This window comes from Eutrigla gurnardus (assembly GCF_963514095.1).
Source record: "Eutrigla gurnardus genome assembly, chromosome: 20".
Taxonomy (NCBI): domain Eukaryota; kingdom Metazoa; phylum Chordata; class Actinopteri; order Perciformes; family Triglidae; genus Eutrigla; species Eutrigla gurnardus.
The window spans coordinates 8718978-8742847 of NC_139931.1; the positions used below are offsets into that span (position 1 = coordinate 8718978).

The window sequence follows — 23870 nt, forward strand, 5'->3', positions numbered from 1 at the left end:
TACCTTTAAATTAACGTGTCACCTCTTTTGTCTCTCTGCCCACGGACCGACAGGCCGGCAGTACAAACACTCTGCTTCCCCGAGCCTGCAAACAGGACACTAGCCTTTTATGGGTGCTCCCTAATGGATTCTCCTATTATGGGATGAAAAATGAAAGGTGTGTTGTAAGAGTTTGAGTACAGTCGATAACTAAATGGGATGTTCTCTGACGGCTCACATGGGATGCTGTTAGAAATATTAAAAGTTGAAGAGAGAGTTTGTGTGTGGTACGTGTGAAATACCAACTCAATAGGTGAAGTTTCCACAACATAAATGCCTGTAATAACAACTCATATAACTTTTTATTTCTTATAAATAAGCTGTATTATACGTCGTGTGAGCATATTAATATTAGAGCAATCAGCCAAGAAATCACAACTTAGTACTCGATCATTCGTGTCATCTGTCATATTCGGGTGAAAAGTAGATTGTAATGAATAAGTCAAGCTCAAAACACAAGATTTCAGGGCAACACAGACAGACTGAGACTGAGAAACCTAAATCATAACAAAACTCTGTAATTACCAACCTTCTCCAGCTTTTCAAAGTGCTCCCGCAGGAATTTCATAGGACGCTCAGGCTTAGCGATGCAGAGGTTCACAATGCACTCTTTGAGGATCTGCTGGATGTTGTGCTTCTGCACAAAGATTTCACAGCCCTTCAAGCTCTCGTCTTCTTCCAGAGTGGAGGAGGAGGTGGCCATCTTATCTTTTTATCTCTGTGGCAGTGGGAGAAAACAGGGTGGACCATGAGAGGAGGGGAGGGCAAGCGGAATAGAGAAGGGGATGGAAGAGGGGGCAAAATGTAGCGCATACAGTATAAGAGGAGTAGTAGGATAGAGGATGGAGGAGCGATGGATGGTGGGAAGCAGGTGAGTGGACATTTCCCATCTTCTTGCTCATGCTTGACATGAACTGTTGTCAGATGGCAATACCCTACGCAGGACATGAGGGTGCACGATGAAGGCAATCGTTGCAAGTGTATGTTAACTTTCTTGGTTGAAGAAAATAGGTCATTTTTTGAACGGCAATACAAAAGGTGGAGGTGAATTTATGACGATACACACCACAACTGTAAACTGAGATTTTGCTGTCCTGTTTATACCATGGGAGTTATCCATTTTAATATTATCTGAAGGTGTATTAGACTATTGCTGCATCGTTGAATACCTTACGAATAAATGTTCTTTATCACATTGATGCAATTGAAATAGTATCCCAGCCAAAAATAGACACTACTGTTCAGTTTTTTAATCTATATACATGTCCTCAAGTACTTGAAAAGCTAATACTGCATAGTGATATTTATATTAATATTATGTAGGCCTATGTATAATACAAATTTGGAATTACATACCACACCTTAGATGATTTTTTAATATTTGTTTGATGATTCCATCATATTTTGTAAGCATATTGTTATTATTGTGCATCCCTGGTCCATACCTAAGTGCATAACCCTAGAGGGTTACAGTTAATTACCTAAAAGAAAGTAAACACTTCAGCAGGAGAGGAGCAAAGCAAACTATATAACATGACAACTGACAACAAATATGACTATCAGATAACAGGCTCATAGCAAGCGAGGAAGCTGAGGAGGTGTAGCTAACTGTCAACTACCCTCTATCACTTCCTCATATTGAAATCACTACGATGCATCTTCTTCTTCTTCTTCTTTTTAAATGTAAAATAAATCTAAATCAGTTATGACATTAGGGCATGGTATCTAGCAAGTATTCTTCACAGCAAATAGCAAAACAGTGCCAACAGATACAGTGGAGCTAGTGATGAGCACCTGTTCAGTTGCATCCTACAGACAGCTAGCCCTGCTAGCTTCGCTCTCTTTGCAATGACAAACCACCAAACCACAACGAAGGGGGAATTACTGCGACGTAAACGCTGTGATGGGCCTGATCTTGACCGCTATGTAGTGTTCATAAAACACACGATGCTGCCGGCGCTGTCGCTGGTGTCCCTACCGTAATTTCTGGAGGATGCTCAGTGAGAAAACACCTCGCTTGGCGGTGGGAGATCTGCGAGGCAGGCTACCGTTGGTTAGCCAGGATGCTGGTGCTGCTGCTGCTCTGCCTCTCGGATACCTCGGCTCGCTCTCTGCGTCAGTCCCGATGACGTCAGGCTGTCATCCTCTCGACCGCAGAGGCGCTCTCTTGAGGCCCGCGGGAGCGAGCACGCGCCCAGGCCGTTTGCAGGTAAAAAAAAAAATATTTAAAGGAAACATCCACCCTTAAATAATTGGTGTGTATTTCTGAAAATTGACAGTTTTTTTATGTGTGAATATGAGGACATACTGTAGGCCTATGCGTGCACCATTTAGAGAGAAAACCTGAAATGTAGATATTTTTTTATTAATAATAATAATAATAATATATATTTTTTTAGATGTTTGATTCAGAGTCATGGCACTCCTACCTCTCACAAAAACCATTGTATCACCAGACACCCAAAGAAAACTGGAAGTTTAATATTTAATTTTTTTGTAGAAGCGCTATTTGCACGATATTCTTGCTTATAGTTAACAGTTATATGCATTAATGGTAGGCGGTGCACATAATTGTTATATGTGTAGGCTATGCTTGTGTTATACCTCAACTTTGTTGTTGTGGTGGCTATCTGCAAGTAGGCCTACAACGAGAACAGCAAATCCCTTGTTTTTGTACACACTTGGCCAATGATCTTGATTCTGATATTCCTTTCATTCAACTTCTACATTGCTTTTTTGGTCACTGTCATATTTTAATACCCCAGGTCACAAAACATTAGAAATGACCAGATGTAATGACGTTTTATCTCAATATAATGACATATTATCTAAAAATAATGAAAACTTAATATCTCATAATAATGACTTTGAGATTCTTTTTTTTTTATTAGATGCTCAATCATTATTTTGATAACGTTTCTCACTAGTTTGAGATACTAAGTCATTATTTTGAGATAATTTGTCTTTTTTTCTTTCTTTTTTTAGATGCTCAATCATTATTTTGATAACGTTTCTCACTAGTTTGAGATACTAAGTCATTATTTTTGTGACGTGTCTCTCTTTTATCTGACAGTGGCGGAAATCGGTTTCTAAATGAGAGCTTTGAAAGAAGAATGCAAACGATTGCGAATAAAGTTTTAAGATTTTGAATCGAAAGTTGTCGTAAAGCAGCCGTTTGTTTGTCGTGCAGCTGCAGGTTGCCATAACGACAGTCAAGATGGCGGCTGGAGACGAGCATGCTGCGTCTGAAGTTTTGAGAGGACTCGCCCGACATCTAAACTGTCTAAATGAGGATAATAAGGCGACCAGAAAGAGGGCTCTCGAGCTAATCAAGCGCGAGACTGTAGATAAAGGACTTTCCAGCGGCGTATTACAGGAAGTCTTCACCGCCCTCCTCAAACCGCTCCTCAAATGCCTGTCAGACCCGATGGAAAGATGCAGAGAATCCGCGATAACGATGCTAACAGAGTTTATTCGTTGTGTCCCCAAGCCGGAGGAGTCGCTGCCTTATCTCATGCCCTGCCTGGCTCGGAGGCTCGGGGAGAAGGAGCTCCCGGAGCCGGCGGAGGAGCTTCGTCTGTCGCTCGTGGAAATGTTGATACTGACGGTGGAGGTGTGCGGGAAGCGTTTAGCGCCGTATCTGACCGATATGGTGAACATCCTCCAGAGAACCGTCGTCGACCCTTTCCCAGATGTCAGAAGAGAAAGCTGCAAATGCACCGTGAACTTTGCAAAGTGTGTGCCAGGTTAGTTGGTTTCTGCCGTTGCTGTAGAGAGTATGTTGTCATGGTTTCGAGGCACGCGGACGGAAAAGCCTGCTTTCTTGTACTGCGCAGCTGCTTGGCCCACCTCTACAGTTGTAGTTAAGTGGCTTAAATCAATAATATAGTTGTATATTTTCAGGAAAACGTCAAGGTATTGTTTCTTTGCTCATTTTCTGTTTGAAAAGTCACTTGTCACCAGTTGCAAATGTCTATATAATGACAGGTCAACCGTTTTGTGTTTCTTTAATTTATCTGAATAAGTTTTAGATGCCCAGTAATTCAGAACTTAAAGACAAAAACAGGACTGTATGCAACCGTTCAGATGGACTGAACAATTAGTTTAGTAATTTATCTTCACTAATAATCAATATGTTATAATGTCATAATGTTAAGGAAATCAACATCCCAGGGTTTATCCAGTCTTGTATCTCAATATCTCATCAAATATCTCATCCAGCTCAAAAGTAACTGAATTGAATGGGCTAAGATGTATTTTAATCTCTTTCTCTTTAGAGCACTTTCACATGCAGGCGGAGAGTCTCGTCAAGCCTCTCATGCAGACACTTTCTCATCAACACTCCCGGGTGCGAGTGTCTGCCATCGAAGCCACCGGGGCTGTCATCCAGCACGGCACTGGGAAAAACGTGGACGACGTGCTCTCTCACCTGGCACAGAGGCTGTTTGACGACTCGCCACAGGTTTGGTTTAATGCAGTGAAGCAATGTTAGAAGTGCCACAATTTATTTACTGCTTATGAAGTTATTCTTACTCTGTTCTGCTTTTCTTTCTTTTGTTCCAGGTGAGAAAAGTTGTGGCTGCAGTCGTCGGTGATTGGCTACTTCACATGAGAGACAGATACTCTTATTTCCACAAATTAATCCCCCTCCTACTGAGCGGTATCAATGATGAGATCCCAGAAATAAGGTAAAAATAGACATAATCATACATTATTCTTATTTTGTTATATACTATATATTCGTCTACTACCTATTCTAATATTCTACAAATACCTTACAGAATATTTCAAAAGGAAACATCAAATAAATATCTATAAAATATTTTTAAAATACAGTGCATAATATCAATGGCAGATAGTGATAATGTTGATGATTTGGGATATTTTTTCTTTCTTTCACCTGCCCTCCAACAGACTTCTATCAACTGATTTATGGAAGCAGGTAGGAGCCCAGTGGGAGAAGGAGAATGAGGACGACATCAAGGACAAGATGGATTTTCTCCTCACCCCACCTCCTTTCTACCCACCTGGAGGTCAGTCACAGTCGGCATGGTGGTCTAGTTATTTAATCTGGTTCACTATCAGCTGGGTCACAGAGATACATCTTAATTAAGACTGTAAGATCGTAGGTTTAAAGAGAAGAATGTTTGGAGTCCGAGTGGCTTTGTTCCTGGCTGTTGAGGAACAACATTTGCAGCAATAACGCACACATGCATACCTGTACTAGAGCTTAGAGAGTAGAGGATTGGGTGGTAGCATTGAGAGATACTATTACACCCATACAATGCCCTTATTAGCATCCATTGTTGTCATTTTTCAACAAAGCAGTGAGGAAGAAAGTACATGTTGAATCTGGGGGATGGAAGGACTAGACTGTCTAGACAGACTTCTCCTTGGTAGGAAAATCCTTGGGATCCAGCTTAAGCTCAAGTTTACATCCTGTTACATTATATTATCGACACATCTTATTGAAGCATTGCTTTAGGTGAATCTAAGTGATGGTGTCTGAATTCCTGTGTTAGAATAGAGTAAAGTTTCTTGCTGGTGCATTGGCTTCACTGGTCTCTCACCATGCATGATAACATTCCTAAAGACCAGTCAAATACAAGGGTACACTTTGAATGTCAATGTAATCTCCACACACTTTGCTACATTAAATCATCTCTCTTTATTACTGCTGTCCAAATTTATAACATACAGTAAAATTGATGTTGTCTATGACATCTTAGTTTTCAGGGCAGGCGCGGGCTTGGAAAGATAATTGTCTGCCTCTGGGCTGCGAATGAGTGTGAACCTGAACGTGATCACCATGACTTGCCTATAAGGCCATGGTCAGTGTGTGTGGGTCTATTAGGGGTACAGTTCCTATGCTTTGCATCTTGGTTAAAGATCCTAAATGTGTCGCACAGCTCCACGTGTGACAATGGGGATGAATACGCGCTCTGCCTGGCGACAGGAAAAGGAAAGGAAGAGGCTCTCTCGTCCTCATTGTCTTTCTCTGTCTTGCCATCATAAATCTGCCGGGCCTCCCAGTGTGGAGAGGTCACTGTCAGACAGTGAGAGACGACCAGAAAGGGGCTTGTTTTGTCTTGTCCTGGTGTGTTTAGCTGATTTATCTCTGTCTTCCTTTAGTTGTCTCTTCCTCTCTCATTAGTGTGCCTATAGAAGAAGGAGAATGAAGAGACCAGAGAGAGAGAAAGAGCGGAGGGGGGGGTCTAGAGGCCTATTTGAGACTGTCACTTACTCAAGTACCTTGTGGGGAAATCATACTCGTAAAAAGTTATAGGTAAAAAAATGTGATAAGTTACCAGGAGGCCAGTCAGCATTTAAAATCTGTGACTTCCGTAAATGCAGTTTCTTAGAACTTGCCTAGAATCTATGTTGTCGTAAAATATCTGAACACTCATAAAAATTAGATATATAGACGACAGACAGTCATGGATCCCGCAAATATGTTGCAGCGAGCTGCCATTAACAAGGTGCTGGGTGCTTTATCTTTATGTCTGTCTTTAGTGAAAATCAACAGCTTGCCCATCTCGGGGAGATTGTTACAAGGTCTTCTGGAAAGCAAAGTAATTGACTAATTGGTTGAGATGTAGGCAGGCTGAGAGAGAACGAGTGAATGACTTCTGCAAAAACATTAGAGACGTATGAATAAGAAAGTGAATTTTCCTTCATTTCCGTCTCCAGTGGAGCGTCCAGGGCTGGGATGCAGAGAGCTTGTGTTGAGAAACCTGGGTAGGCTGGTGCCGGCCATTGCCCACGACATAACTGACTGGCTGGTGCCCACCCGGGTCAGGACCGCTCAGCTGCTCGCCGTGCTGCTGCTCCACGCTGAGGACCACAGCACTCAGCATCTACAGCCTCTCCTTGCCACCCTCTACCGCGCCTGCACCGACACAGAGAGGAACGTGGTCAGCAACGTGAGTCCCAGTTATACATCATACTGTAGTTCCTTATTTGGATCAGGTGTGCTATTTAGTAATGCCTGACCTCTGCAAAGACCCAAATGTGTTGTGATCACGTATTACCAGACAGAATGATTTCAGGACACATCTGTTCAGCTTTAGACTGGGCCGAGTGGGACTCAAGGACTTGGGATGCACCTGTTTTCATAGATCTCTGATGTATGGCAGATTAAAAAAGATCTTCCTGCAGTTCTCATCCTCCTTCCCTGTCTCTCTCTCTCTTCCCCTTTCTCTGTGCCAACATCTAGTCCCTGGCAGCCGCTGAACTGTTGGGGACCTTTGTCCCTCCTGTCGTCTTCCTCAAGCTGCTGCTGGATCACGTGACAACCCCCTCCTCTTCCTCTCACCCCTGGAGCCCCCTCATGGTGTTGGCTGCGGTGCTGCAAGGCTGCTCCCAAACCCTCCTTAAACCACATCTCGAACAGATCGCCAACACGCTGGCCCAGCCCGACGTATGCCAGGAATATCAACAGGTCAGCAGAGAGTTTGATTGTGGTTTTTCATTTATTTGCTTGAGATTGAATGCTTTTTCCAGTCAATGCCCACCTACCCTATTCACACGCAGTGCAACCACATCCTTCTACGGTTAGTAGCTTCGAGGAGGAACGCCTCTGAAGTTCACTATGGGGGGACAGTTGCTGTTAAAAATATTGAAACATTAAAGTCAGACTTGTTTTGAGGGTTAGGGTGAGGTTGCCATGTCCTGATTCCCCAGCTGATCTGGTTGCATCAGCTGTTTTTCTTTCCCAGTTTTGTTAGGTGATCTAGAAGGTCATTTTCTACTCTCCCTGTGTACCTTAGCACTGTTATTTTTGGCAGCAACAGTGCAGCATTCATACTGTATATTTCTAGCCTAATTTGTCCCTTATGGAAATACGTTTCATGATAAGATGCCACATCTCTTAAAAGGCTTTAGTTTAGTCTAGTTAGAGGAACCTTCAATAGTTTTCAATAGCAGTACTGTACACGGTGAGTTCAGGGGGTTCACTGTTGAGAAACTCTCTAAAATGCCAACCCTGCTGAAGTGACAGTTTGCCCTCATAGTGTTTTCTTTTTAATCTAACATTACATGTCTGCTCACACGCATCTGTGAAATGTGGTCAACGTTGCACTTTTTTTTTTAACATAGCAGCAATAATTAAAAATGTTTTCGAGTTCCTCTGCAAACAGTCACTGAAACGGTGCCAGTGGAAAAATCCCATTGGATCCGGAGCAGACTCTTCCCCGCTTCCTTTTCTCTTGCACTGAATATGTTTCCCTTTCAGAATCAAAATAACAGTCTGGCAGAGAGCTATTTTCTGATCCTGCTGCACTACTGACTCACCTATACCCGTGACCCCACCCCCCCACCTCCCATTGAGCCAAGCAAGAATTTCCTCCCTGGGATAATGACAACAGAAATCCACTAATTTCACGTGACCCCTGCATGGCTGCTCTGACCCCTCTGAGCAGACAAGGCAGTGCATAACCTTTTGGGTTTTTTATAGCCGTGTGTTCGTCCATTGCATTAAAAGAATCCCTGAAATTTCAAAGCCTGTCTGGTCAAGGCCGGTGAGATATGGCAGGGAAGTTGGCCCCCCTTCTGTCCTCCCTCGGCGCTATCCGGCGGGGTCAACGGGAGAGAAAACTAACAGGACGGGACGGTCACACGTTGTCACACAGATGGAGGCAGACCTCTGCTTCCCCTCTGTCCATTTCTCCATCCATCTCCCTCTATCCTTCTGTCTCCGTTTTTGACGCCAGGCATGGGGAATTGTGATTCGAGAGCTCACCCAGACAAAGCACCTGCAACAGTCTTTGTCAACAGGCAGGGTTCATAGCAGGGAGCAGGGCCAGATTACTGTGTGGCTGTAAATAACACCACTGGAGACAGGAGCACCTGCAGCCTTCTCTCCCTCCTTCTCTCTCTGATGAAATGCTGACCCAGAATAATGTGCACTCCCTTACCTTACAGTTGCTCAATCCAAAATGTTGCTTAGCCCTCAGATCCTTCATGATTTACTTGTATTTTTGAACGGTTTAATTACCTGCAGACACACAAACAACACAGTTTTCATTTAAAAAAAAAAAAAAAAAATCTTAAGAACTTACAAGATATGTGGATTCGGATCCAACTTGACAGAGTTATGTGCCACTTAACCAAAGGCAGGGAGGAAGAAAACGTTTGACTTGGACAAAAATGAGGAAAATGAGGCCTGTTAAGAAATGAAATATAAATAATCTTCAAAGTGAACAGAGGCAGGGGGAACTGCAGGGCTCCGTGGGGAGTTTGGGGAACAAGATTTGGAAACTGATATATGATACTTGTGCGCGACTTAACCTTGCCGACTCTTTCAAGTCCCTATTTTCTTTTCTTTATTTCAATAGGGGCAGAGGACGGCTCGCAGAAATAAATGACAGATGCTCGGTGAAAATAAAAATATTGGTCATAAATTGAAGATGATGTCAAGGGTTTGAGGGGAAAATGAAAGGCGAGCCGGTGGTTAGAGAAACCACTGTGTTCTGAGGTACCATCTGCAGTTAAATATATGATGATGTTCGCATATGAATTGCATACAGGTTTCTCTTTTAAAGGGTTATTCCACAGAGGATTAACAAATCCCCACCATCGCACGCTGTGTCGCTGTGTTGTGGTTTGCCATGGTGACGGGGGCATCACAATATCTGCTGGGCTGAAGTTAATTGGTAAAGATAGTTCCAAGAAAGGCATAAAGAGCGAGCCTGACATTGGTTTAGCAGGCAAATTTACAACCACACTTGTCTGAGCTGTCTGGGCAAAACTCTGCAAAAAAATTGCCTAACCTACAGTAGCCTAGAGGAACAGATCTGCAGGAGAGCGGGAAGGAAAAAAGGCTGTGTCTTTTCATCTTGTCTGTGCATGGAGAAACTTCCTCACTTGGGTCACAGCGACCAGTATTCTGCTGAATACACATGCATGCTGCCATACATCAGCAGTCTCCTGCATGCCTGCCCTTTGTCGTGAATGACAACCGCATGCTGCTCCCTGCTCCACTGAACGACGGATAGAGAGAGGAGAAGAAAGGCAGCATAGCAAACTTTACCTGACTACAAGGGGTCGGCATCCGATGCACCGCCTAGTGTTTGTTTTCCTGTTGCCGTAGCAACATCAGTAGCTGTGGGGGGTGGGCTCCCCACTGGATAGGAATCCATCGCCTGGTATGGCTCCTTAAAGTGGAGTCGTGTGTGTGTGTGTGTGTGTGTGTGTGTAATGAATGTATCCAGTGGTGGACAGATGCACACACACTAGTGTGTAACAAGACCCCTGGAGCGTGCCCAGGCCAATGAAACCAGGTGTATTCCGCCTGACTCCAGGTGTCCACCTTGTCATTACACGCACCACTTTTTCCGCTCTCCCTCTTTCGTTTCTCTCGGCCAGCCAGCCCTAATGGTTGTTTTCTGCACATGTCTAATATGCATGTCCATGTATGTGGCCGCTAATGTGTGTGTCAACCACTGTTTGTCACGTTATTTCCACTACCACCTCCCTGCAGCTCCTGCTGTGTTTATGTGCACCGCTTGGCCATAGGTAGGGATTTCCCCCCATCAATGACTGCGTGAACACATTCAAACAAGAGTGCACTCAAGTCCCGCTTGTCCAAGGGCCGTATGGAAGTTTAATTTAGTCTCAGACTGCCTCAGGAAAATGTGTTTACACACTTAACTGACACACTGGACTTAAGATACGCATAACAAGCTTTTTCCAGTGTGTGCTCGACACTATTGCAAAATGAAAACATTTGCACATGTGCCTCGCAGACTTGAAGTCCCTTAACTCTCCTTCATCCTCACAAGTCTTGGCTTTTTTTTAACGATCGGAGTATCTTTACTTGGCTTAACACTTGTTTTCCTTCCACGTTAATGCCAAACTGTGCTGTAGAATAGCTACTCCAATTTGTGAAAAGGAAGTGCGCCCCCTGGTGGTGTAGCTCTGGTGCATGTCGGTCAAGAGTCAATGAGTGGGTGTGTTTTGAGTGAAGTAGCATATGTTGGAGGTTGCATTGAGTGTTTCTTCCTCACACACACTTGATTCCTCCTCCTCACCACCCAACTCCTCATCACCAGACCAAAGTAAACACCTGGAGGGCGCTGAAGCAGCTCTCAACCCTACACACACATACTCACACACTTACCTTACCTTCCATCTCCCCCTCAAACCTCCAACCTCCCCTCCCATCCAGCCCTAATGACAGGCTGTGAGAAAACAGGAAAAGAGGCCGTGATCCCAGTGATGGCATAGAAATTAGCCCAGCCACAGGTCTTTGTCTAAACATGAGCTCACCACAACACTGGCTGACAACTGACAGCGATCGCACACACACTTGAAGATGGAAAGTTCTCACTCTGGGAAAAGGGAGACTGTGTGAACTGAAGTGGAGTGGGGTTCATTGATAGACGAGTAGAACATTGAAGGCAAATCTCACAGGAGTCGCATCTGTTGTGAGCCAGAAAAGACAATACATCTTATAAATGTCATCTCTCTTTGCCAGGTTGTGTACTTGGAGCAGTTGTTGGCCTGCGTGGATGTGCTGCTGCGTAAGTGTGAGTCGGATCACGGCTCGATCTCCCTGCAGCTGCTGCAGGTGCTGGTCACCGTCCAGAGCCTCTCCACCGAGCCACATCTGAGCGAAAAGGTGAGAAAACACAACTCAACAGTTCGGAAGATGCAATCAGCGATGCATCCTCTCTGCAGCTCTATCATCGATTTGTTCCACGTGAGCTTAGATAGAGAGAGTGACTAAAGATAAAAACAATAGGTAAAAAAAAAACAATATATAAAAAAATAGCAATATAAAAAGTATAAACTGTATAAATAGCAGTAAATTAAAGTGCAAATTGAAAAGTGAAAAAATCAGGTGCAGTGATCAGATAAACATAATAGGCTGTATTATTATTACTTCATTTCCATTTTGACCATTTTTTCCCCCTCAAATTTGAGTTTTCCATCTTATTTATTAGAAATGTAGGCAGATTTTACGAAACAAGAGAGCTATTTGAGGAATGTCAGTTTTTGTTTGAGTTCAAAGTGGGCAAGGCCAGCTATATGATTACCCACTTAGTCATGGGAGCTGAAATTGCACCTTTTGGAGTGGAACTTTAAATCCAGTCCTGGGTGAAAGGAGGCGGGGAAAGGTAGAGAAAAAGACAGACAGAAATAGAGGGGGAAAAAAACAGATGGGGAGAGGTGAGTTGGTTTTCTTAGCAGGTGTGTGGCATCGGCCCAGTCCCGTTTATGACTCTATAACGCCTCCACAGACCAACAGCTAAGTGATATGCAAGAGACAAGCTTTCACATTTCGGTCAGCCTCTAAATGCAAAAGGACAAACAGAGACGGTGACAAGCGTAGGCCAACGGTAACCAAGGCCAGCGAGTCGCCGAAGGAGGCTAATGACAGGGAGAAGGGAGAGCGGGAAGGGATTGGCACCGATGCTTACCAGACACCACATGGGCCACCAGTGTGTGTTTACGTCCGTCCGCATCGGTGTGTGTGTGTGTTCAGACAGGGAGCAGTGTGTTAGAGAAGAGATGAGAAGGAATGGATTAAGGGAGGGGGGGGGGGGGGGGGGTGAGAATGGCCTTGGGCATTCTCGGACCCAGAGGAAAAGCGAAAACTTGTTTTCCCAGAAAAGGGGCAAGTCTTTCCCATCAGCGGACAGCTCAGGGTTGTCTAGCTCTCTTCTGAAGTGACCGATCTGTGACTCAGACATTGTCTCTGTCCCCGTCCATCCCTGAGGGACTGTGAAGGGAACTATGAAGTGCCCTAAAGGTCAGTTCCCCTGCTCTAAAGAGTCAGCTAATTATTTACTCTCCTATCTCTCATTCCTGCCCTTTCCTCCCAGCTCATCTTTATTGGTGTGTGTATTTCTGCATATATGTGTGTGTGTGTCTGTTCCTGTGCCTTTGTGACATCCTGTGTGTCTGTCGGGGTTTTTGTTTCTAAGTGGTTTTATGTGTAAGACCGTGTCATGTCTGCAGTGTTTTTCTTCCCATGGTTTCACATGATGGTTTTGTGCCTCCCGTGTGAGCGCGAGGGACTCGAAAAATAATCCTGAAATTACAAAACGGCTGTATATTGTTGAACTTGAAGACTGTTCGCACTTTTTCTCATGAACCCATCATTTAGCCTTTCATAACTTAATTCTGTCCCACCTATCTCCGTCTCCTGCAGGCGTTGGAGAGCGTACAGCTCTTGTGGAAGGTGCAGGGCCTGGACTCGGTGATGGGGCTCTATAGACAACATATGGGCCAGCTGCTGGACTGGCTGTCTGCCTCTGTCAACACCTGGTCCAGTTACTCCCCACAGAGACTTCAACTGCATATCATAGTCATACAATCAGGTGAGAAGTGAAGCCTGAATATGCACAAGACATTGCCAAATTATACAGCAGGTGCTGAAGTTTGCACGTAAGGCGACACAAGAATGGTCAAAGATATATATATATATATATAGCGAGGTTTTGAGAAATTTGGCATGTCAAATTACTTGTTAATGATGGGAAAATCACGCATCCGTCATCGGTCTGACCGTGCTCTCTGGGTCCATTTCACCTCAGCACATTGCCTATATAGTCTAGATCATGTTTTATTAAACATGACTTCATGGTGTGGTTTTTTTGCGAAGCCATTTCCTCAACTTGTTCAGACACATTATATTTTAAAGCGTGAAGCTGTTTGTCCTGTTCACACATGATCCATCATGGAAAACCAGCAGCTGTCGAAGCAGCGTCGGAGATTCACTCTTGTTCAAAGGATCCAGGTCGTTTCTTGGAATTGTTTGTGATGGGTCCGGATGTGTCTTCTTGGAGTACCTGCACTGACGGAAGCAGCAGTAGATATCCCCCCTCCTCAATGTTTTATAGTGTCACACTGCTCCTGAGGGGTGTGTAGGCAACAGAAATAGAACGTGTATGTATTGACGGTGGTCGGAGCAATTGTCAGCACCGCTTGATGGATACGAGGGCTGTCAAATGGCGCAGTATTAAAGGTTAAAATGTGTATGATTTATTTCTTCACACCCCATTGGGTGTGTGCTGTTCCACTGTTGTCGTCCAAGATGGGATGCCCATCAGTGACCCTCACCCAAAGACACAGTGGAAGTTTGTCTCCTGTTACCCAAGCAGAGAGGCTTGTGGTCAAACATACCCACAAAAAAAACAGGGCTCTGTCATTAGCACCAGATGACTTTGTCACTTGTAAATCCCCGTCTCTCCCCCTGTTTGTCAGTCAGTGTGTCTCAGACTTATCAATGTGGGTTTGTGTGTGTGTGTGTGTGTGTGTGTGGCCCGCGGGTTAAAAAGCTGTGACCCCGTCTTTGGTGCTGAGACTTCCCGTTACCTCCCTCTATCCCATATAATCCTCCATCATCAGCGCCTCTATACGCCATTCTTTCATCTCCATCTCGTTCTCCCTCCCTCCTTTCTCTTTCTAACTGACCGGGCAGCTGGTTACACCGCTAATTCCCTGCTACACACACACACACACACACACACACACACACACACACACACACACACACGGATAACTGACCAGTCCATTCTGAGTCCACTCAGTGATCCTAATGCAGGTCACTACATCAAACAGCACCACAGCCGCCTGCTCTTGACCTTACCCTGGATCAAGGCTTCTTTGAAGCTCTGTGTGTGTGTGTGTGTGTGTGTGTGTGTGTGTGTGTGGTGTGTTGTGTGTGTGTGTTGTGTGTTGAGTGTTGAATGCTGCTGGAAACGTCCATGGTTCCTTTCCTACAGGGTGATCTTCGGCCTATTAACAGGACCCTGACTTTATCATGTGCAGCTGAACAGACGGCGTGTGGCCGCTCTGTTTGATGCCCACACCATTCAGGGAAATTGGCCCGGTGCTGAACAATTGACGGTAGTTAATTTGACAGCTGAGAACTGGTCATTTTGCTTGTTCATCAGTTCCTCACACGCTTCATCCGTGTTTGTCGGAGACAGGAATACTTATTGCCCTCTCATATCCTTCTCATAGTGTTTTTGGCCTTCAGCTGGTGTGTGAATGTCTGATCCATTGTGTGTGACCGGAGCAATATCCCCTTCCCTTTCAGGGTGCATGTTGACAGTCTCTCTAAGCATTGATTAGGTGTGTGACTGACTCTATTAGGGTAATTTCCTAACACTGCCTGGTAAAATCTGTGACCTGCAGACGTCTACTCAAACACCTCTGGTTCAATGGCACACCCTTGGATTCACACATTCCCATCGGATAAAATCTGTTTCTTTCTCTTTCTCTCTCTGTCTCTCTTTGTTTTCCCCCGTATCTCTTTATAACATTGGCCGCCACCCTCGGGCAGTCTCAGGATTTCCTCTGTCTCCTCTCATGTCTGAACAATTCAGTCAGTCCAAACAGGGCATGGGCGCTGTTATCACACAGACTACTATATAAAGCTCTGTAAACATGCAGCCAGACCGTTGGTGTGTGGGTGTGTAGGCATGAGTGTAACTGGGAATCCTCCACTGTGAATTTCTCATTTTTCCTGTAATAGAGCATTTCTTTAGAAGTGTCTTTCACACAAAGACCTTTTATATGCCTCATTTCCTTTGGGCTCTGTGTCACTCTCTCACCAGTCCACTGATGTATAACTCAAGCCCTCTGATCAGTGCGTCACATAAAAAGTATTATGCCTGTGTGGGCATTTTGTGTTGAGCATTTGACTGGAGTCTGGAAAAAAGAAGAATTCAGAAAATATAAGAGTCTTTATTATTTAATTTTAGGTGTTGAAAATGAGTGGTTACTGAATTAATTTATGTCATATGACTGTTGATGCAATAAGATGGCATAGTTATGAAGGCTTCAAATATAGAACGCCATGTTAAAGCCCCACCGAGGTGCCACTGAAGATGGCTTTGAACACATAAGTTCAAGCATAATATTATCATAGTTGTGGTTCAGATGCCATATAACTGCAACATTCCTGATTCAGGGCAGGGACCTTTATCTCCTGTAATTCTCCCCATATTTGCTATATATATATACTGTAAACTGCTTGATTAAAGGCACACAATGGGGGGGGAAAACCTCTTACAATAGTATTAATGCAGAACGTGTGTGTGTGTGTGTGTGTGTGTGTGTGTGGATTATAGGTCCAGTGATTGGGGAGTTTGTGAGCCAGTTGATGCCACTGCTCTGCAGCTGCCTTCAACCAGACAGAGACCAAGAGATGAGGATGAGCATCTTCACAATGCTTGCCAAGTTGCTGCTGGATGCAACCAACACACTGGATTCTCAGGGGTTAGAGTGGCACATGCACGCATTATTACATCTCCATATGACACACATATGAAACAAAGACACAGCTGCAACCATGCAAGTTCATTTCCCGCCATTTTATTACAACATAATGTTACATTAGGCTTTAATTGTTTGGGCTTGTCTAGTCTGAGTTTTTCAAGTCCTCTGTATTAGCAGTGCTCATATTTTTAGACTTAACATCGCATTTTCCTGCAAATGAGTACCGCACCCACAAGGGACCATAATTAGAAATACACATATAAAAACACAATAGTGTAATTCTCATGAGGTCAGTGTTACCTCAGGCAGATGATGATTGGGTATATTTCTAGACGTGATACAGTTCATGTTAACTTCAGATGATAAACCCCATTACAAACCCATTTGAGCTAACATGTTTTCTTTGGGAGTATTGGTTAGACTAACTCAAAGAAAATGGGTATGAATCACTCGCTGATTGTAGAAACACCTTTGAATAGTTGACTGATGAATGAAGAATGATAGGAGGGCTGTCTGATACCCAGAGAGGATCTCCAATTTAGGGGTCATACCTCTCTGCTCCCCCCCTCACCCTCCAGGGTCCCCTCAGCTGTGCAGCCTCCAGGCCGGGCTCAGAGCTCTAATTTGAGGGAATGCATTAAACCTGAGGCTGTTTCTGGGTTCCAGCGATCATAGCAGCTGCTGCTGTCCATCAGAAAGACAAACCTTGTGCATGGGGTTTCCATGGAGACGTCTGTGCAGCTTGCAACTCGCTCTAAGCTTATAGCCAAAATGTTCATAAGGGTTGGTAGGGGTTTCCATTGTTAAATATGTCAGGGTAGCTTTTGGCATTTGCCTGGCAGCAGTGTAAAGAATATAACACAAAAGAATATCATTGTCAGCGAAAAAAGTTGCATAGACAAGGGAAAGTGTTCAACATGCTACCACCTTTGCCAAAAACATGGAAATTGGAATTTTGCTTTCAGCTTTCATCAGATTATTTTATCCATAATTGTGCATATCAGACAAAAGGAGTCTCTGTCTCTTGCCCACTCCCAGCGCGGCCACCTGTGCTGCTAACTGCTTCTCTCATTCCTCAGCTCTATCTCTGGTAATCACGGGACCATCAGGAGACAGAAATCATGTTACACCTTCAAAAGGTTCCAAATAAATGCTTAACTTACCGTATGTAGTGCTGTGCGGTGCGGTCTGCCGTGGCATTTCCATTCATGCTGATCTTGTCCCTCCATTCATGATTTATGTCCTGAGCTTTGCTCAACAAATTGAAGCCCACACACACACACATGTCATCAAGAGGACAATGATAGTAATAGAGAAAACCCCTTCTCTTTGTTCTACAACCAAAATGACATAATGACAGCTCCGCTACAGAACAAGCAGAAAGGGAAAGCAAGCGTGTGTAGATGTAGGTGCCTTTCATCCTTCCCCACACACACACACACACACACACACTGTCTTTGTTTCATGTGGATTTGTGTGCTGTGATTAAAAACCTGGATGTGAAATTTAAGTAGAAGGTGATGTGTGAGAAATGAAAGTGCATCCCCTTTCCCCTGAATGTGGCAGGCAAAAATCACGTGCTGCTGAGAAGGGAGATAAAAGTGTGTGCTTTCATGCATGTGTAAACTACAAAAGGCATCCAATTTCAGCTTTCAAGACCTAAAACATGAAGAAAATTAACGTTCTATTGGGATGAGATCTTCCTCTTTTTCCCAAATGTGGTTTTCCTTCACATAACATATTATACTCACATCTCAAAAGTACAAGGCTATCATTCATAAAAAACCTGATGAAGATCCAAGCAGGATCAAAACATCCGTGAAGCACATGAAACAAGACCAAATTAAGCAGATCCAAATGTGCGTGCATCAGAAACGACCCTGTTCCCTGACATCATCCCGTCTACGTGGAAAAATGTCTTTCCATCTCTGGGCGTTATTCATGAAGAGCTTTCAGCACCTGTCAAGATGAAGAGTCCAAGCTTGGCTGTAGTAGTGGCCCACAGTCTCCCCCTACTGGCACTGACACATTACAGCACATTTTACCACATATATCAATTATATTTATCAAATACACCACCTTAAGAGCCGGAGCATAAAGGAATCAACCAGAGACCCAAAGTGTGGGGAAATGTTGCACTCCAAACAGCCATGATCATACACTCGTCCTCACAAATAGTCACTGCAACTACTAGCAACACAAATGTCTTACTGTCTCCATACTTTTACTCTCTGCCACCTTCCAGGCGCTTCCGTGACGAGTCAGAGAAGTTCCTGTGTGACATCTTGCTTCCTAACCTGGTGTGGCGTGCAGGCCGCGCCGCCGCTGCCGTCCGCACCTCGGCCCTCAGCTGTCTGCTGGCCCTGCTGCATGGAGGGGCCATCACGCCTGGACAGGTGTGCACACACACTCACTCACACACACACACATGCACGAAACGCTGCAAAGGATGTGCTAAGGAACATAATGAAACACAGGAGTTACATCTATTTCCACCTGTGTGCAAAGGGACCCATGAGCGTTGGAACGGAGCGCCGGATATGAAAGGTCTCCAGTAGTACGTACTCTTGATCTCCAATCTGCAGAAACACTTTTTTATTGACTCAGCTGTAAAGGAAAAGATGTGGTAGTGCATTCCTTTAATCCGCCAGGAGTTGACATCTACGTCTCTGTTTTGTTCATTCCACATCAAAATAGACGGTCCCACTTGGCCATTTCGGAAAATATATCATCCGCCATCTTTCTCCGCTTGGCTGAAAGAGTTGGCCGCGGCAGGTAGCAGGTGTACGTGGGGGCAAGCGGGTTCACATACCTTTGTCCCTGAGGAACACAGCTCCCACTGTTCCGGGGCCCTTGTTGTACGTAGGAACTACCACCGGGACGTGCCCTTGCACCTGCCTGTCTGAGCATGTGCCCAGTTACAGTGCACTCGCACACGCACATCTAGGCTGTGTTTGCCCCTTGCGTGTGCAGAGTGACCAGCTGAAACCGGCTCACACACCTCTTCTATTCACAGGTCTTAAACCTCAAGGAAAAGCAAACAACGGGGGGACAATGTGGGTGTGGATGCGAGGGTGTAGGTTTGCGACCGTTGTTATCCAATGGCACCGAAACGACCTCACAAGAATAGGAAATCTTGAAAAAAGCGGAGAGAGTTTGGGTTCAAAATGAGGTTAGAGATGAAATAATAGCATGTCCTGATGTCTGTCTGACAACAGAAGGCTGTGTGTTGTTTCCACGGGCAAATCAAACAACCTTTCTTTTAAAAGGACATTGTTTCCCCACTACTCCCTGTGAAAACAATTAGCAGCTCTGGTTTCACTTGGCATCCTCAGGTTTGTCACTGATGTAATGCCGGATCACTTCCCTGCCAAATGTTCCTCCTCTTTCTGTCTCATTCCCTCCTTCTCCCATCGCTGCCTTTCCTTTTTACTGTTTTGCCTGCATGGTTTCGATAGCAAACAGACGCGGTGACAGAGGTTTTTGCCATTACCTCTTGGCCTGTGGGTCCGTGTGCTCAGCCTCACCTTGTTTGTCCATTTCCTCTGTTTCTCATCTGTTGGTGTGATGAAAACATCGGTCTTTACTGTACTACTTGAAGTCGGGCTCCGCGACTGCCTGTCCGTTTAAACGGATCCAGACCTGATGTGAATCTGACATGCTGCAGGCGATATTTCACTTTGGTACAAAAAAAAAAAAAACACCACGCAAATAATTGAAGAAAAACGTGGAAGCTGTTGTTTAAGTTTCCCTTGGTATGTATTGTCGCTTTCGCTACTATGGAAAATCTACATAATTTAATAGATTTGTGTGCTGGTCTGTGCTTGCAGTTGCTGTGTCTGGAGGAGAAACTGAGTCCCCTGGTGATGTCAGCCCTGGAGGAAGACTCTCAGATGGGCAGACTGTTGGCGTGTCGTTCCCTCTCCGTCATACTCAGACTCACAGGAACCAGTCTTCACCAAGAGGCCCTAAACAAGATCTACCCTGGTAGGTGAAGAACACACGAGGCCCGAAACGTTTCACTGCATTGACATTGTCTGCTCTCGTCAACAAAGGTGATAAATCTAATAGCAGCGAACCAACTACACAGCTGAAATGTCTTTCCTCCACAGTGCTGCTGAAGCGTCTGGACGACAGTAGCGAGGAGGTGCGCAGCGTTGCCCTGCGGACTCTCGGGCTATGGCTATCCAGCCTGACCAGAGACTACAACCCTGAGCTGTGTGCTCCTCATCTGCAGCTCCTCTTCCAGCAGCTCCTCCTGCACCTGGACGACCCCGACAGCTCGGTCCAGGACCAAGTGCTCGGTAAGAAGGGGTGTTTTGAACCTGCAGCCTCAAAGATGAGGATGGAGCTAAACAAATGCATGAAGCCTTATAGTGCTGGGTGTAAAAAAGAATAAGTAGTCTGGATCTAAGAAAAGTGGATACAAATATATTTTACTCCATGTGAAATGTACCATAGCCTTTCCCTGAACTCTTTAGGAGTCCTGGCTATTAATCATAATCATAAATGACCTAAATGTAATAACTCTTGATAAAAGATAGCAAACTTGTTTCTAGTGGGCCTTTAATGCTTCGTTGACAATCCTTGATACCAGCGCTGATAAGAAGGAGGAGGGGATCGGGAAATTACATTATAGGATACATATATGACTTAAAACGATGTGTGATATCAGATAAACATATTCAGCTGATAGAGATAGAGATGGTGATGGTGAATGTGACGTGGCGATGAAAGAGTTTAGCCGTGACGATCTGCAGACCAGCCCGCTGTGTCCGAGACGCTCGCAGAGAGATGTGAGGAATTAGGGGTATCCTCTATCAAACACTAGATTGTCTGGCACACTGCAAGCAGATTCCCCCCGTACTTTATTTCAAAAGGTCTGTTATCCCTCTTTTCCACGCAATTCATCACCAGAAGCATCTCGGACAATTCCTCCTGCCACAGCAAGCCCCTAGGGGCCGAGCGGGAGGTGGCTCGCTAGTGAAACTCAAGATCCAGATATGGATAAGCACCAGAGAGACACTTCACAGGTCAATATGAGTCCTCATATCTGTGTAGCTGCCCTGCCAGTGCACCTGGGGTAGACGGGGCTGTTTGTATGGCAAATCTTTACCTCCCTCCCACACAAAACAGCTAACGACAACCACACGTGGACCTCCCTTTACCCACGCCATCCCATCACATCTGTCCTCACATCAATCCGGCTTGGTTTCCCCGTCTTTTATCTGTCCTCCTCCTCTCATACTCTGTGTTTTCAGACAGACCCTCAGCTCCACGGCTGTGTTTTATTGACGTATCGGTGGAAAGTCTGAGTGGCTTTTCCACTGTGTGTGACCGAGGCTCAGCCCCTCTGGACTTTCACTCTCTCCCACTCTCATGGATGTTAGCTGTCATTACTTCTGACAGGGTGCAGGTGAGCGCTGAAGCACAGAGGGGCCTCTCTACAGGATCTCTCATCTTCTTAGTCCAAGTAGAGGGAAAGTAGGGAGAAAAAAAAAGAGCACGCTCACCAGATGCAGCAATAGCTTCCATACCATGAATTCTAGCACTGCAAGACCACTTATGAAAGCCTTCCAAGGACATTAAGCATTTTTGTTGCTTCCATTGGCTTTCAAAGTGTCTCTAACCTTGACTGCAGAATCACATGTAAATCCACTTTATGAACCAGTCTTCGCCCACGTAGTAACCAGTTATTATTATGAGTATCTCAGTTGTCATCCAAAAACAAATCGATGAGCAACAACTAGGTGACATGTTCCTTTATTATTCTAACCAGCTCTGTAGTTTATTGATTTGTAGCTGTTTATCAGCCTCAGGAAGTGTGACAGAATATCCAGTTCATGCAGTGTAAAGATACAAATGTGAGCCATGCGCAGCCCAGTTGTTCAAGCTGCGATCTCCAGTAGATTCGTAGACAGCTCGGAGTCTCTTTGTGAAATGAGATGACCTCACATCTTGCTGAGGGATCATCTGTATCTGACAGCACCCGTAACCGCCTGTGCCGCAAATGTGGAAGCATTCCTCACTCTCATGCATGGCTCTGTTTGAACCTTCCTTTTTTTTTTTCCCCCCCTCCCCGCTCTCTTTCTTTGTTCCTTTTAATAGTTGATCCCATTGTTATGCTTCTAAGATTTCAAACGCATATCTGTGAAGTGGCTTGATGTGTGCAGCATGTCCTGACAGCATGACGGACAGCTCCCCCCCCCCTCCATCCATCCCTCCTTCCCTCTCTAAGTCCTGGCAGCATGGCTGCTACCTGGCACAGACTTTAACTCACTCCCAGCACCTCCATCCCATCTGAGTACAGTGTACACAAAAGCTAAAAATCCCCATCCATCTCCTTGAAGAACAAAGGCGGGTATCAAATGATGAGTTTACAAGAGCGAACTCATCCAGAGTGGCAGCACGTCACCGCAGGAACAGCACCTTTGGCGTTGCGGTTTCCGAAGCATTTATCCATTGACGGCAATTCAAGTAATTCAATATACTCCAGGAGGTGTGGGAACAGTGGGAGGGTAAGATTTTAACACAGGATGATCGCCTCCTAGTGGAAGGAAAGGGTACCTGCACATGTGGTGTTAGTTGATGTAGTGTAGTTCTCCACTGCCATCTGCTGGCGTGTAGACTGTATTTATCTGACTACCAGGTTACAAACCTAAAAACTCAGTTTGAAAGTGAACTTGGAGTTGATTCACCTGAATGTGATTAAAGTATTTTTTTTTTTTGTAGAGCAGAGAAACTCTTGCAAACTTTAGCTATGTGTTTTATGTAGAGAAAATTGACCAGATAGATTATTATCAGAGCGGATCATTAGATCATTGAAGATCACAAGCTTCGACACCTGGACCTGAACTTTTGTTCCATTCGTGATTTTATGGATGATATTTATTTTGGGTGCAGACACGTTGAGTATTTCTGCTTTTGTTTGAGTCATCTGTCACCCCGAGTGCTGACTGCTGTCTGGTTTGTGTCCTTGTGTGTGCAGAGATCCTGAAGGAGGGCAGCTCGGTCCACCCGGCGCTCCTGAGGAAGGAGGCGGAGGCAGTGAGAGACAAACAGCGGAGTCCTCTCCACTGCGACCAGCTCCTCCAGCATATCAGCTCGTTGCCCACGGAGACCAGAGCAGAGCATCCCGAGTGACGTGGAGTTTGCACCTTAATTCAAATAACTCTGCTTTTAATTGTACAACATGAACAACAGTGACAATAACACGGTGGGGCCATTTTATTTAAAATTCATCAACCCTCATGTGGATCAGGAGATGACTGGCTTTTATTTATACTGAACTTTTCTATATGCTTTTTAATACAGAGCATCAGTTTCTCTGCATTCATTCTTGTTATTGTAACCATTTGATTCTGCTGTGTGGTTTTAATGAATATTTGTTGTTGATGCATTGTTGGGTTTAAATGACAATTCTTTGTGCATTCCTGTATCCAAAGTCCCATCTCCTGCCTGCAGATGGTGCTGTGTCTGAGAAAAGCTGGGTCATGTGATTGTTGTCTTCATAATATTTTTTTTTTCTTTTGTTGAAAAATAATAAAATATTTGGATGTGTAAATAGAAATTACATTATGCACTCATAGGCACATTTT

The 23870-nt window shown here is 44.7% G+C and overlaps 2 protein-coding genes across 2 annotated transcripts in view; one reads left to right on the forward strand and one right to left on the reverse strand.

Moving 5' to 3' along the window:
* prkar1b (protein kinase, cAMP-dependent, regulatory, type I, beta) overlaps nt 1–2170 on the reverse strand; it is a 51175-nt gene extending 49005 nt beyond the window's left edge. Inside the window, exons 1-2 of the mRNA XM_084037130.1 lie at nt 2018–2170; nt 569–757 (exon numbers count right to left, since the gene is read on the reverse strand). Coding sequence (XP_083893256.1) covers nt 569–742 — 174 coding nt within the window. The 5' untranslated portion in view covers nt 743–757; nt 2018–2170. The remainder of the gene's footprint in view (nt 1–568; nt 758–2017) is intronic.
* Nucleotides 2171–3241: 1071 nt separating this feature from the next.
* Nucleotides 3242–23823, forward strand: dnaaf5 (dynein axonemal assembly factor 5). Its single transcript, XM_084036728.1, has 13 exons — nt 3242–3785; nt 4317–4501; nt 4603–4727; nt 4954–5072; nt 6730–6962; nt 7256–7480; nt 11516–11659; nt 13196–13364; nt 16125–16272; nt 18518–18668; nt 20103–20259; nt 20385–20576; nt 23261–23823. Exons 1-13 carry the CDS (start codon nt 3257–3259, stop codon nt 23413–23415), a joined length of 2532 nt encoding a protein of 843 aa, XP_083892854.1. The 5' UTR covers nt 3242–3256; the 3' UTR covers nt 23416–23823.
* The last annotated feature ends 47 nt before the right edge of the window (nt 23824–23870 follow it).